Source organism: Apaloderma vittatum, unplaced genomic scaffold, assembly GCF_000703405.1.
Source record: "Apaloderma vittatum isolate BGI_N311 unplaced genomic scaffold, ASM70340v1 scaffold17083, whole genome shotgun sequence".
Lineage (NCBI taxonomy): Eukaryota > Metazoa > Chordata > Aves > Trogoniformes > Trogonidae > Apaloderma > Apaloderma vittatum.
In genome coordinates, this window is record NW_009709978.1 from 24,498 (window position 1) to 37,029 (window position 12,532).

General features: G+C 39.0%; 1 protein-coding gene across 1 annotated transcript in view; it reads left to right on the forward strand.

The window, feature by feature from the left end:
- The window catches only part of PLEKHA1 (pleckstrin homology domain containing, family A (phosphoinositide binding specific) member 1), a 21,199-nt gene extending 9,037 nt beyond the window's left edge, over nt 1-12,162 (forward strand). Inside the window, exons 5-11 of the mRNA XM_009867144.1 lie at nt 65-196; nt 1,788-1,931; nt 2,906-2,974; nt 5,856-5,920; nt 6,726-6,789; nt 7,999-8,088; nt 11,736-12,162. Of these exons, the coding sequence (XP_009865446.1) occupies nt 65-196; nt 1,788-1,931; nt 2,906-2,974; nt 5,856-5,920; nt 6,726-6,789; nt 7,999-8,088; nt 11,736-12,065 (894 nt within the window). The 3' untranslated portion in view covers nt 12,066-12,162. The remainder of the gene's footprint in view (nt 1-64; nt 197-1,787; nt 1,932-2,905; nt 2,975-5,855; nt 5,921-6,725; nt 6,790-7,998; nt 8,089-11,735) is intronic.
- Nucleotides 12,163-12,532: the final 370 nt, after the last annotated feature.

Consider the following 12,532-nt stretch of genomic DNA (forward strand, 5'->3'; position numbering starts at 1 on the left):
TAATGATGAGGGCTTTTGTAGGGCTTCGTAAAACTTAACATTAACTACCACATGCCGTTTTCAGGTACCAAAGCAGTCTGATCCTCTCTGTCAGATGGATAATGCAAATCGTCAAGCTGAAAGCCCAGGTGGAAAGAAGCAAGTCTCTTACAGGACAGAAATTGTCGGTGGAGTTCCTATCATCACACCTACGCAGGTAATACCCTTAAAACAAGCGAGCTGTTATTTCACAGAAGCAGCTTTATTGTTTGACAGGAGAGAGTAGGTTATTGTATCACCATAGAGCTGTCAGCTTCTCACCTTGCTCAGAGGACTTACGTTGATGTGCACCTTTTATTGATACTGGCTGAGGATTTTATTCCCTACAGAGAGTTGTACAAGACTATAAAGAATTACTTGAGTATTGATTTTTTTTTTTTTCCTCACAGATGAGGGTTACGATGCTAAGCACCTTTCTGTGTGTGAGTGAAATGTGTTGTTGGTGTTAACAGTGCTGTAGTTCTGTCTTTTTAGTTGCCAGGAAAAGTGAGCAAAAAAGCAAAGCGATGAAGTCAGCTGATTTTATATATACACTGTGTTATTAGAGGTGGTGAGGGTGAGGACAGATTAAGCTGTTGCAGAAGGGCCTTATGGAATGGCATGCGTGGACACAGGAGATAGCAGGCGAAACTTGGTGAAAATACATGTGATGTTAAAGAAATTCTGGGAATAAACAATCCTAGTTTTCATAGAAAATACTAGATTGTGAAATAACCGTTTCCACTTGACTGAGAGGTAAGAGCTAGTCACACTGTGAAAATGTCATCTTGGTGTTCAGTAACAGTGGAGGAAAAACCCCATGAATATTAGGAGTTACTAGAAGAAGGATAAGGAGCAAGCCAGAAAACATCTTTCTTGCTCTATAAATTGCGTTTTTGACTAGACCGTGACGACTGCGTCCAGTTTTGTTCTCATCTTAAAAACTGAAACTTGGAAGGTTCAGAGAAAGATTTCTAGGGTGCTGAGTTCATGTGGTTTGGCCTCCATGTGAGGAGCAGCTGAGTAGTTGAGGTCTTTTCCATCTGCAAAAGAAATGACTGAAGCAAGGTCTGAGAGCTCTACAAAATCACGCCTGGCAAGAGGCAATGGTGTGAACTGTCTTTTCCATTGTGAGAGCTTTTAGGCAAAGCTAGTGGTGTAACCAGGTCAAACAAAGGGTTGGAGTTCTTTCAGTGGGCAATAAAAGCAAAGGTGCTCCCTGCCAAAAGGTGGTGTGGGTGCAAGAAACTTTGAGTTAGAGAAGCTGGACAAGCCTATGGAAGAGTGATCTATGCAGTGTTAAAGCTACAGGCCTGTAGCTGTTTCTGAAAGTACCCAGAGTGGAAAATAGTCACAGGTTGGATTAATATAATGTAAATAACATGTATACACCTTACTGCATTTAAAGTTGGTGAATTCTGATGTGTCTTGTGGTCCCAGAAAAATATAATTTTCTTTGCTGTAGCCACCTCTAGTGTTTTACCCTTAAAGTCTTATTATGAGTTTGCACTAAATACATACATGTATCTTGCTTTTAGGTCTGTAATGTTGTTCACCGAGTGTCTGTCAATAATTTTTGAGAATATTCAGCACTTTTTTAGTGTAGTTTCTAAATGGAGTTTGCAAGTACTGAACCAGAGCCCTTGGAGAGTGTCATTGGAAATGGGATTTGTGAGCATGGGATGACAATTATTTCCTGTTGTAACTAGTGTAGTTATTCTTTGACTTTCAGAAAAAAAGTATTCTGAAATTTCCTGCTCTTTTTCTAGAAAGAAGAAATCAGTGAGGGCAGCGAAGGGGCTGATAGAAATTATTTGAAGCGATCGCAAAGTCACCTTCCGTATTTTACTGCTAAGCACCCCCCAGATAATGCTATTATCAAAGCTGGTTACTGTGTGAAACAAGGAGCAGTGGTAAGTATGAGATGAGTGTTTCATTAATCAACATCAAAGGTCCTAAGGTGATAGTTTTATTTATCAAGTAGATGATTAAAATAAAAGAAGAGGATATAATTACTGGTAACTTTAGCATTACTGACAATGCTAAGGATGGCTAAGGATAAAACTTTACCCTCCAGCAGCATGTAGTTTATGTATGTATTACTACTTTTCATGCCTTTTTTCACTGTTATGTTGTTGAACATGTTCTGGAGAGGACAGGTTGTGTGCACAGACTTTCACATTATGGTTAGTGTGTGCAACTGGGAGTTCTTCTGTCCTGCAGTTATGTAGAGATCCATATTTTGCTTACTTTTTAAATTAGAAAATGTTCAGGAAAAGCTGCTTTTTTTTTTTTCTTTAGTTCAGAGGAAGAAGTATACAACTTGTCAGACTAACACATGTGGCACTGTACACACGATGCCTTGCTAAAAGCAAGAAGGGCTATTTCAGATTAAGCAGTCTATGCACACTTCACAACAACTCAGGTTCATTGTATGTTGGATTATGAAGCTTCTTTTTGTAACGTTCCTTTTTTTAGTTAAAAATAAACTCGAAACCTTTCAAGTACTGTCTTAACATTTCTTACAGGGTATTTGTGCTGCTGAGTTCCTAGAGTGTCAGTGGAAATTGTTAGAAATTGTTAGAATAGAAAGGAGTAGCTTCCAGAATTTTTAGGTTTTGCCACTTAAAAATAAAAAAATAATAGGGTGGAGTCTTGCACAATTATTTTGGGGGCACTATATGCACATATGTAAATAAATGCATGTAATATATAAAATTATAAATGTTAGGTGAATAATTAGAAAACCAGGAAGTATACACTATTACATATTAGAAATGTGAAGTAGAATTATAAAAACATTTAAATACATTAAAAATATGTAACATGAAAATATATTTGTATTCTATATATTAAATATATAAATGTTTAATTATTTTCCTAACAGATGAAGAACTGGAAGAGAAGATACTTTCAGTTAGATGAAAACACAATAGGATATTTCAAGTCTGAACTGGTAAGTTTCTAAACTTGTGTTATTTTCCAGTGACAATTGCAAGCAAATCTAAAGGAATACCCTTGTATTTGCGAAATGTTCTGTGCTGCTTCTGTAGCTCTGTCCTGTAATAACTTTTTCTCAATTAGGAAGATCAAAAACTTATTAAGGTGGCTGTTAAATCAGGCTTCAGTCTTCTGTTTGGGAACTTCTCTGTAGGGCACCACAGAACAAAAACAGGATATATTCTACCATCACCCTGACTTCTGTATTTGTATCTTCTGTCGCTTTGTACACACATATTAATGGTGTTCTCGAAACAGCTGATTGTTGGATGGAGAGCCAAAACTCTCATCTTGCAATCCTTAATTTAAAATTAGAATTGTGGGCTGCTGATTGTACAAGCGAAGGGATCTTTTCCCGTACTCTTGTTTCAGCCAAGACAGGCAAAGCACTTCACTGCTCAGAAGTGACACTTGCAGAGTTTGTTTCGGTTTCGTGATCTTTCTTTCTTGCTCATCACTCTTGAACCTTTTGACCAAATGTTAAGTGCCGTTGGGCCCCGTTTAAAAAAAATGGAGTGGCTTGTGCTGGAGATAGTCTGTTTTCCCCGAAAAGGAATCCCACACTTAATAAACATTAGAAAAATATATTTTTGAGGAATGAAGCCAGAGTTGTAGGGTATTATAAATCAAGAAAAACTGAGCTTGCAGGCCAACTGTAAGATGTAAAATTTCAAGAACGCAAATTCCAGGGTGTTTCAAAAGAGAACTTCTGCTTTACTTTTTAATGAGGGAGTATAGTACAGTGGCAGGAGTTTGATATTGTGTCATTATCTTTATTAAACTCTCAGCAAAGCACAATTCTGACTCACTACCTATAATAAACCCTCTATTTTTATTTAAAAAAATACATCTGAGTGCAGATTGCTCACAAGGAAATTCTCAGTGAAGAGTTGTACTATGTGAGAATATACTAGAAAGATGGTAGAAATGCGTACACTTCTAGTATTTTGTCATCGTCCTTTAGAGTTTAACTCTTTTGAGCAATTTAAAGTCTTGTAGTGTCCTCTGTCCTTCAGACTTTTGCCTCCTGCAAACACAGAAAGGGTAAAGGGATCTCTTCTGAACTCAAGTGGCAAATGATTTCTTCCAGCAATGAGTGGGATCTCCTTTTCCCTAAAAGCCTCCTGCTCCAGAGATAGGAAAAAGCTTGAGTAGTGGTGGTTAGTCATGTCTTTGTCATTACGAAGGCTGCGGCACGGAGGTTGAATTCAGCTGGTGTAGGATCAGACTTGTAATTCTGGAAAGCTTTTCTGTTGGCCTTCAGTTCCCAGTAGTTGTAGTCTTCAGCCAAGTAAGGCTCTTGCCTGGAGTTTGTCTTGACAGCTGGCCTGCTCACCGGTACTTCACGTGACTCTACTGGAGTTCTTGAGTTGCTGGTGGTTTGTACCTGTTAGAAATAAATATATGAGTTCCCTGCTCTCAAAAATGTAAAAAAATGTTGGTTGAAAATTGAAAAGAACTTAAAAGACTCCCAGGAGTTCTTTATGGTGGTTTGGTGTTGTCGTTGTGTAATTCCCCCCACGTATGCCTAATGACCAACTCTCTTCAGTTTGAGGAAGAGTCTGTGGGAGGCTTCAGGTTGATACTGCCTGTATTCCATTATGCTCAGAGTTGGAAAATTATGACTTCTGAGCACCTGCAACAGCAGTCTGCATTTGATGTATTGCTTGAAAACCTTGTAATGGATGAGTGAACCAAGGAAAAGCAGGGAGGGGAGAGGAACAAAATGAGTGAGAAAATTGAGTTTCAAACTCTCTATATTTGATCTGCTATAAAGACAAGTGACAGACTGACATTTGAGGATAGTTATATCTGGGTGACATTTGCTGTTTGCTCTAACACCATAAATCTCTTAAGTGTATATCTAATAGAAATTGTAGAGAAAGTAATCATTCCACAGCTGGGAGCTTTTGCTTTGTCTATGAGCTGAAGCCAAGTAAAATAGTCCATTGTAACGTTGCTTAAAGAAGACAAATTAGGAGTAAAAGAAGTGATTGGTTGTTTTACTGCAGTGACCACAGGAAAATAATAGTATGTGGGACATGACTTCATCATGGCAAAAGTGAAAGTACTTCTATTTTAATGTTCTCACTTTTTTCCTTTTGTCTGAAACTTTAATAAAATAATAACACTGATTTTAGTACAGTAACAATTTTCATATGCCTTTAAGAATACTTTCACAGGTTTTGGTATAATTGATTTCTTTGTTTTATTTTTAACTGTATTGAGTATAGGGGGCTGGTTAGCTCAGTCAGTCGAGTGCGGCACTAACAACACTAAGGTCGTGAGTTCGATTCCTGTTCGGTCCCCATGTGTTGCCTGATCTAGTTGAGAGGTGGCGTCCCTGGCGGCAGGGAGCCTGGATTAAAATGATCTCTAAGGTCCCTTCCAGCTTAGGCCATTCTATGATTCTATGATTCAATTAGTCTTATTTAAAGCCATGTGATGCATGATAATTAACAAAACATTTTGCATTGTAGTATTTCATAGCAAATTAATATAGTTGTGGTTTTACTGAAATAAGCTGCCAGAGGCCGGATGCAATTTTCTGATGTAGTTAAGGGAAGGAGACAGGGGTGGCTGTGTCCATTACAGTAAGGTGAACGAATGCTTTTACTTCTTGATTTTTGCCTCCCCTTCAGTTCAAGTGCAACCTTGATTTAATGCTTCCAAAAGCAAATTAAATTTTGGTTGATGTCACCTTTTGCATAAGTGACTGCATCGAAGGTATCATTTGCATAAGTCTACTCCTATCAGCTGACCTGACCTCTGGCTCTTTGACTGTGTTCTAATTGTTAGATGTACTCTACTGAAATATTTTTGCCTTTCCTTTTCAGGAGAAGGAACCTCTCAGGGTTATACCACTTAAGGAGGTTCATAAAGTTCAGGAATGCAAACAAAGGTGAGAAGCACCGACGTGGTTCCGTGGGGTGTAGGACACGGCTGTGTCGTGGCTAGGCTGCTCGTTGGAAACAACAGGGAACTTTTTTAATGACTTGGGTTGACGTATGCGCGTGTGATACTCCTTCCTTACAGGAGAGCAGGTAGTTCTGTGCATGAAACCAGTTTTGAGGGTTCTGCATTAGTCTGTGTTTCAAACTTGTAGCGTTTGGTGGAATGTAATTGCATTGCACAAGGGTGGAACAAAGGACTGCCATGCAGTCAGGAGGGAGAGGTGCATGGGTGCTGTCTTGATTTGAGGTAGCAATTTTAAGAGTCTCTAGCGCACTAATAAAATCTCTAAACCTTTAGAGGACCTTGTCTTATGTTAAAAGTCTGAATTTAGATGAGAGCCCTCTTCTTCCTCCTGTTTCCCTCCAAACAAAAATGGAATTGATTGTCTTTTGTGGTAGGGTTGTGGGGTTTTTTAGTAGGTTACTGCTTAGGACTAATATTTTGCACAAAAATAACAAAATATAAATCGAAATTTTACAAAAATTTGACTAGGACAATAAATATTTTTAAACTTAACACGATATGGTTTAGAACATACCAGTTAAATATATGTAATAGCATGCATGCTACTAATAAACTAAAGAGGAACAGATGCTAGTTTTCTTTTTCTGCTTGGTATTTGCCAAAAAACAAGGTGGTAAAAAAGTGCAAAGGTAGTCAGACAACAAATGCTCTGGCTCTCTGCGCATCCTAGAATCTTTTTAAAACAAAGTTGTACTTGCTGTTGAAGTTGTTTTGTGTTTCATTTGCAGTGATATAATGATGAGAGACAATCTCTTTGAAATTGTAACGACTTCTCGAACCTTTTATGTACAGGTAATTGCTTTTCTAACCTTTAGGCGAAACCAGGAGACTGCCATAGTCAAAGCAAAGAAGCGCTGCTGTTTTGCTCTTTAGCTTGTATTTAACTATGATTTTCAGAGAAAATATGATCTTCATTATGTTTCAGAGAGATGCATGTAAGAAATATTCCACATAACAGCAACAATTATGCCAGTAGTTTTATGAAGGCAGTAAACAATAAATCCTAATATGATTTTGTTGGCTTTCAGATCTTTGAATTTTTTTAAATCTTTAATTTTGAAGTACTGAATTTTTATATATAGTAATAGAGTTCTCTGATCCAAGTTAGTTGGGACACTAAAATATCTGCTAAAGCACAGCAGCATTTAGATTTCAGCACCTATTTGGTAATAAGTATCCATATGCACGTTATCCACCGCATCCTTACCGTGTTGTCTTTTAAATGTTGGGATATCACACAAATCTCAAAGACTCTTCCTAGGTCTTTGGAAACGTGATGCTTATAGTACTGGAAATAATTTTTGAGTTTCTTGTGTAGAATCAGAAAGGTCTGTATAGTCTTAAATCAGGCATTGGTGCCAGATGCTGAGTTTGGAGCTGTTCTGTAGGCGAATGGAATTAAGTGACAAGTTGCAGATGTTTCTTCCTGGGTAGATGTGATAATTTCATGAAGTTGCAACCTGGTTGGCAGATAGATTTAGCTTTTTGTGGGTCTGTATCTCAGATATGTACGCCCTTGGTATTTGCTGTTAATCTGTTGCAGCTTTGTTGGCTTGTTCTAAGTAAATGTACAACTACACCTCTAACAGAGACTGATTTTTAGTTGGCTGTAACTCTTCAGTAAATACCTCACAGAAGTAAAGCGCAGCTGTGACTGAAAAGTACAGAAGTTGTGTCTTTAGCCCAAGTCTGCCGAGAGGGGTCAGCGATCTCCTGTAAGAATTTCTGTGGGCGTTTTGATTTATTTCTTTTGTTTGCTGAAAGTAAAAATTTGAGTCTAGACTATGCAAATAGCATAAAAATACTTGTGACTTATTTTATATAAATAATACGTATAAGAGTAAACTTAGGGTAAGATTTTAAGAAATGTCTGTGGTAAGAAATGGAAGCCTCTGTGGCTTTAAATAACAGAGTTAAGAGGTAGGGTAGGGCTGTCACTGTAATGCGGATGGTCAGGACAGAGGTGATTCTGTTAAATTTAATTCATATTGTTCAATCCAGGCGGACAGTCCAGAAGACATGCACAGTTGGATAAAAGCAATTTCTGGGGCCATCGTAGCACAGCGGGGACCTGGAAGATCAGCAGCTTCCGTACGTTATTTTGAACCCCAGAGAAAACGCAATGAGTTGATTCTCACCTGTGCACATGAAGTTCTAGCTGTTTTCCCCTTTTGCCTGTCCTCTGTCCTGTCCTGTAGTAATGTGGCATCTTTGCATGAACTTTCATAGAGACTGGCATAAAATGTTTTCCATTTTTAATGGAGCACTTATCTTAGTCTTACCTCTACGTAACTTTATGTGCATTGTATTGTCTTGAACACGTAGATAATGCAAGTGCTAACCTAGAAAAATTCTTCTGAGTTCGGTATGATCTTTGTCACTACTATTAGTTTGGAAGTAAAATTGAAGCTTTCTAATTCCTGCGAGGCATAAAAAAAACAACAATATTTTTTAAAACTCTTAATTTGTTTTTAACAACTGTCGCTACCGAATTGTCATTCCCTGTTGCTGATAGTTTATTATACATGCAGATACAGATTCAAGGAAACATCTTACAAGATTGCTGCTCGCATGAATTAGTTTTTGCTGTTGAAAACGTGGTGTGAACACCAGCTAGCATCACTGAACTGAGGTGCTGTGACAAATCTTTGTTTGTGAAGCCATGTGATGGCAGCATTTCATACATATTTGCATTTAAACCTGTATAAAATGGTCAGTACAAAGTATTTAAAGTTGTGAAAAGTAGTGAAGGTTACTGGAGTGTCACAGTGTCTCCAAGTACGTCCAAATTTAACAAATGGAATACTTCAGAGTTCAGATGCTGCAAGCTGCCGTTCTCACTTTCTGACTACGGGATGTTTTATAATATGCTGAATATATCATTACCCCCATCATCTGAAATCCAAGAATTTAAATCTGACTTTTGTCTGCACATTTGCGTTGATACCATGTTTCTGTTAATCCAGTCTAAGATCCCAATTATTTTTTTTTTGCAGCTTGGAGCTACTTCCTCCTTTTAAAACTCCCTGTTGCACATTTCGCTTCTCTTTGGGGGAATGAAAATATGCAGATAACTTTTCTCAGTGTATGTTTGTGGGTTTTTTTGGTTTGATTTTTTTTTTTTTTGTGTGGGGCTAACTGAGCAATCTAGCTATTACTGTCTGCATCACTTCTTTCTTTTTCCCTTCTCTTTCTCTTCTTTCCCCAAGTATAGGTTACTCTAATCTTAGCTTTGCACTGTGTTCCAGATGCGGCAGGCCAGAAGGCTGTCGAATCCTTGTATACAGAGGTATACATCAAGAACTGGTGAATGCAGCACGTATGTGGGCTCTCATGTAAACTTGCCTTCTCAACAGAGGGCTAGGGCTAGAGACTAATTTGCACTATAAAAACCACTAAAAAATAATGCTACCTGTTGTCATTACCATTACTGAAAACTAACTCATAAATTACATTGTTCGCTTACAGGTTTGCACTGTTTTTCCTCTTACTTTTGAAATAATTGGAAATTAAAAGTGGCAAAACCATATGTTTATACTTCAAAGCATACTATACATTTAAATGTAAGTTACGTGATGTCATTTTAATGGGGAAGTATTAAAAGTAATTTGCATGAGAGTTCATATTTCCACTTTTTACTTTCCATTTTTTGAAACTGCGCAAAAGCAAAATTAAATTTAAGCTACCCACAAACTAATACAGATGCGTGCACACAAAAAAACGCACGTCGTAACTTTTTAATAATTGGAAGGATAATACTGTAGCCTGATTTGCATGGCTTATAAGTCTCTGCATGAAATTATTAGTTCAAATGTAGAAACATTGTAATGTCTAATCGGTTCAAAGCAGTACACCTTAGGAGTAATAAAGCAGCATAGAGTGTGCTAGTAAATCTGAGTATCCTTCAGTTCAGTTTAACAAAAAGTTTATTATAGAGATCTTGTCTTAATATTCCTTACTTCTGTCCTACTTTTTGAACTAAAATTAAGAATAGTAGGTGAATTGCTGAATACTATGTTCTCCTAAAGTAATTTTTTTTTCTTAAAATGGAGTATCAAGCCAGGTGTGAAATAAAGCAGTGTAAATAATTGAAATGTTTCACTGAAATTGAGTGCAAAACTGAAGTCCAAAACCAGTTGCTCAGCTCCTTCATTCAATAATATTAGTTAATCTATAAAATGAAATGCAGTAGTACTTGGCAGGATCTGTTGCGATTAAACTTGGGAATTAATGACATGGCATTCTAAAAGAAACTTGAGGAACTGATGTGAAAAAAACCCTATTTTGCATCTCGGACACACATCTGTGGTGGTTTTTGTTTCGTTAACCAATGTGCCTGAAAAGGGACGTGATTTGTGCACACGTGTGGGCTCGCAGTTCCCCTGAGCTCATGTACTAACGCTGGTGACGGCAGAAGTGGCAGCAGCTGCAGCTCCTCGTGCATGTGGAGGGAAGGATTCACTGCACCATCGCACATCGTTTTGGTCAGACCATGTAACACTGCTTCCAGCACTTGGTTAGATATCCCGAGGTATCCGAGACATCCTTGCAGAACTGACGGATATGATGCAGAACCTGAGGAGTTGTTTGTTTGTTTTGGAGGTCAGGTCAAGATTGTTTTCACAGTATCGATCTCATAGTTATGTGAAGGTCAACAGCATAGTGGTTAACAATGATAAACACAAGAAAATAAATCATAGAATGGTTTGGTTTGGAAAGGACCTTAAAGACCATCCAGTTCCACCCCCTGCCCCGGGCAGGGACACCTCCCACCAGCCCAGGTCACTCCAAGCCCCGTCCAACCTGGCCTTGAGCACTGCCAGGGCTGGGGCTGCCACAGCTTCTCCGGGCACCCTGTGCCAGGGTCTCACCCCCCTCACCGTGAAGAATTTCTTCCTAATATCTGACCTAAATCAACTCTGCTCTAGTTAAAACTATTGCCCCATGTCCTATCACCAGAAGCCTTTGTAAGTAGCAGCTCCCCAGCTTTTCTGTAGTCCCTTCAGGTGTGGGAAGGCTGCTCTAAGGTCTCCCTGGAGTCTTCTCTTCTCTAGGCTGAACAGCCCCAACTCTCTCAGCCTGTCCTTATAGGGGAGGTGCTCCAGCTCCCTGAGCATCTTTGTCATCCTATGGACAATTAGAAGGAATAGCTTAAAGATCAGCTTCTTTTCCAGGTTCATTAACTTTGGAAATCATTTATACGGTCCTGATAGCGTTAAAGAGTTACTGGTTTCATTTGGTCCCTGAAACAAATTGGAGAGATTGGTTCCCCAGGAAGAGGAACCAGTAAAACGTGCATTATTTCAGGATTTAGGATACGAGTGCCTGGTGTGTATGAATATGCTCAAATACCTTTTTTTCTTGGAAAGATGTCACTTTCAGTGGCCTTAAATTGTGTATCTTCGAAAGGTTACTTAACGTCTTAGTTAAATGAGAAGTTTCAGTTTGCTGGACTATATTATAAAGTCTAAAGAGCTGCTGAGCTTGACTTGAGAAATTTAATTTCCTCAAACGAAGAAGCCGATGTTGCTGTCACACACTGCTGTAAGCTCACGTTTAATAGTACGCTGCCTTGAGAAAACACCTGCCTCCTGCTGCTGTGGCTGTTGCTTTGCTTTGTGTATTTTCTGTCTTGATTTTATTATTTAGTCTGTTTTGCCCCCAAGAGTGAAATCTGAAACTGCGTCATTCCCACAAGCCGTCAAGAACTCAGTCTGACCCGTGCTCTTCTTTTCCAGGAGCATCCCGAGTCTTCTTCCGAACCCAACCATGCTCTCCGTTCTGCCGTCCCAGCCCCAGCCGCCTCACATTCCGCAGCCGCTCACGGCAGCCCTCTGGTCCCAAACCCTCACGCCAAACACCCTGCCGTGGAGAAGCGAGGATTTCACGACTCTTTTACCAAGGCCAAGCCAGGGAGCTACAAGATCCAGGTTGTCGCTCCAAGAGAATCAGCTTCCAAAGTGACTGAGAGGGGCCTCTCAGAACCCCAAAGTAAAAACGGCGCTCAGGAACAGGATCCTGGCCTGGTGGATCTGGATGATGCAAGCCTTCCAGTTAGTGACGTGTAGTGATGGAAGCGTTTGGAGAATGATCCATTTGTTCGGTCCTTTAATTTCCTTGCTCGGACTTTGAACCAAAGAAAATTATAGGAAATGAGAACAAAAACAAAAAGAAAAAGAACACTGATGTTATATATATGTGTGTGTGTGTGTTTCTGTGCACACATGTGTGTATATATAATGTGTTTGTATGTTGCCTTTCAGCTGAGGGTCAGAAATGGACCTTAACGTGTTCTCTCAAAGCCTGATGGTAAAATCACTTACTAGGGAGGGGCCAAACTGCACAATTTAGGAGAAAAAGAACCACAAAAGACAAAAACAAAAAGTACTTCTGCAAGTAAGCAAGGTACCAGCAACTTTTCATTCCTAATCTGGCAAAGTTACTAAATTTACAGCTAATGCAATATTGTGGAGAACTTGTTGCCAACAAATGTGATTGTTTAATTTCATTTGGAACTACAGTGAAGGTTTTAGGC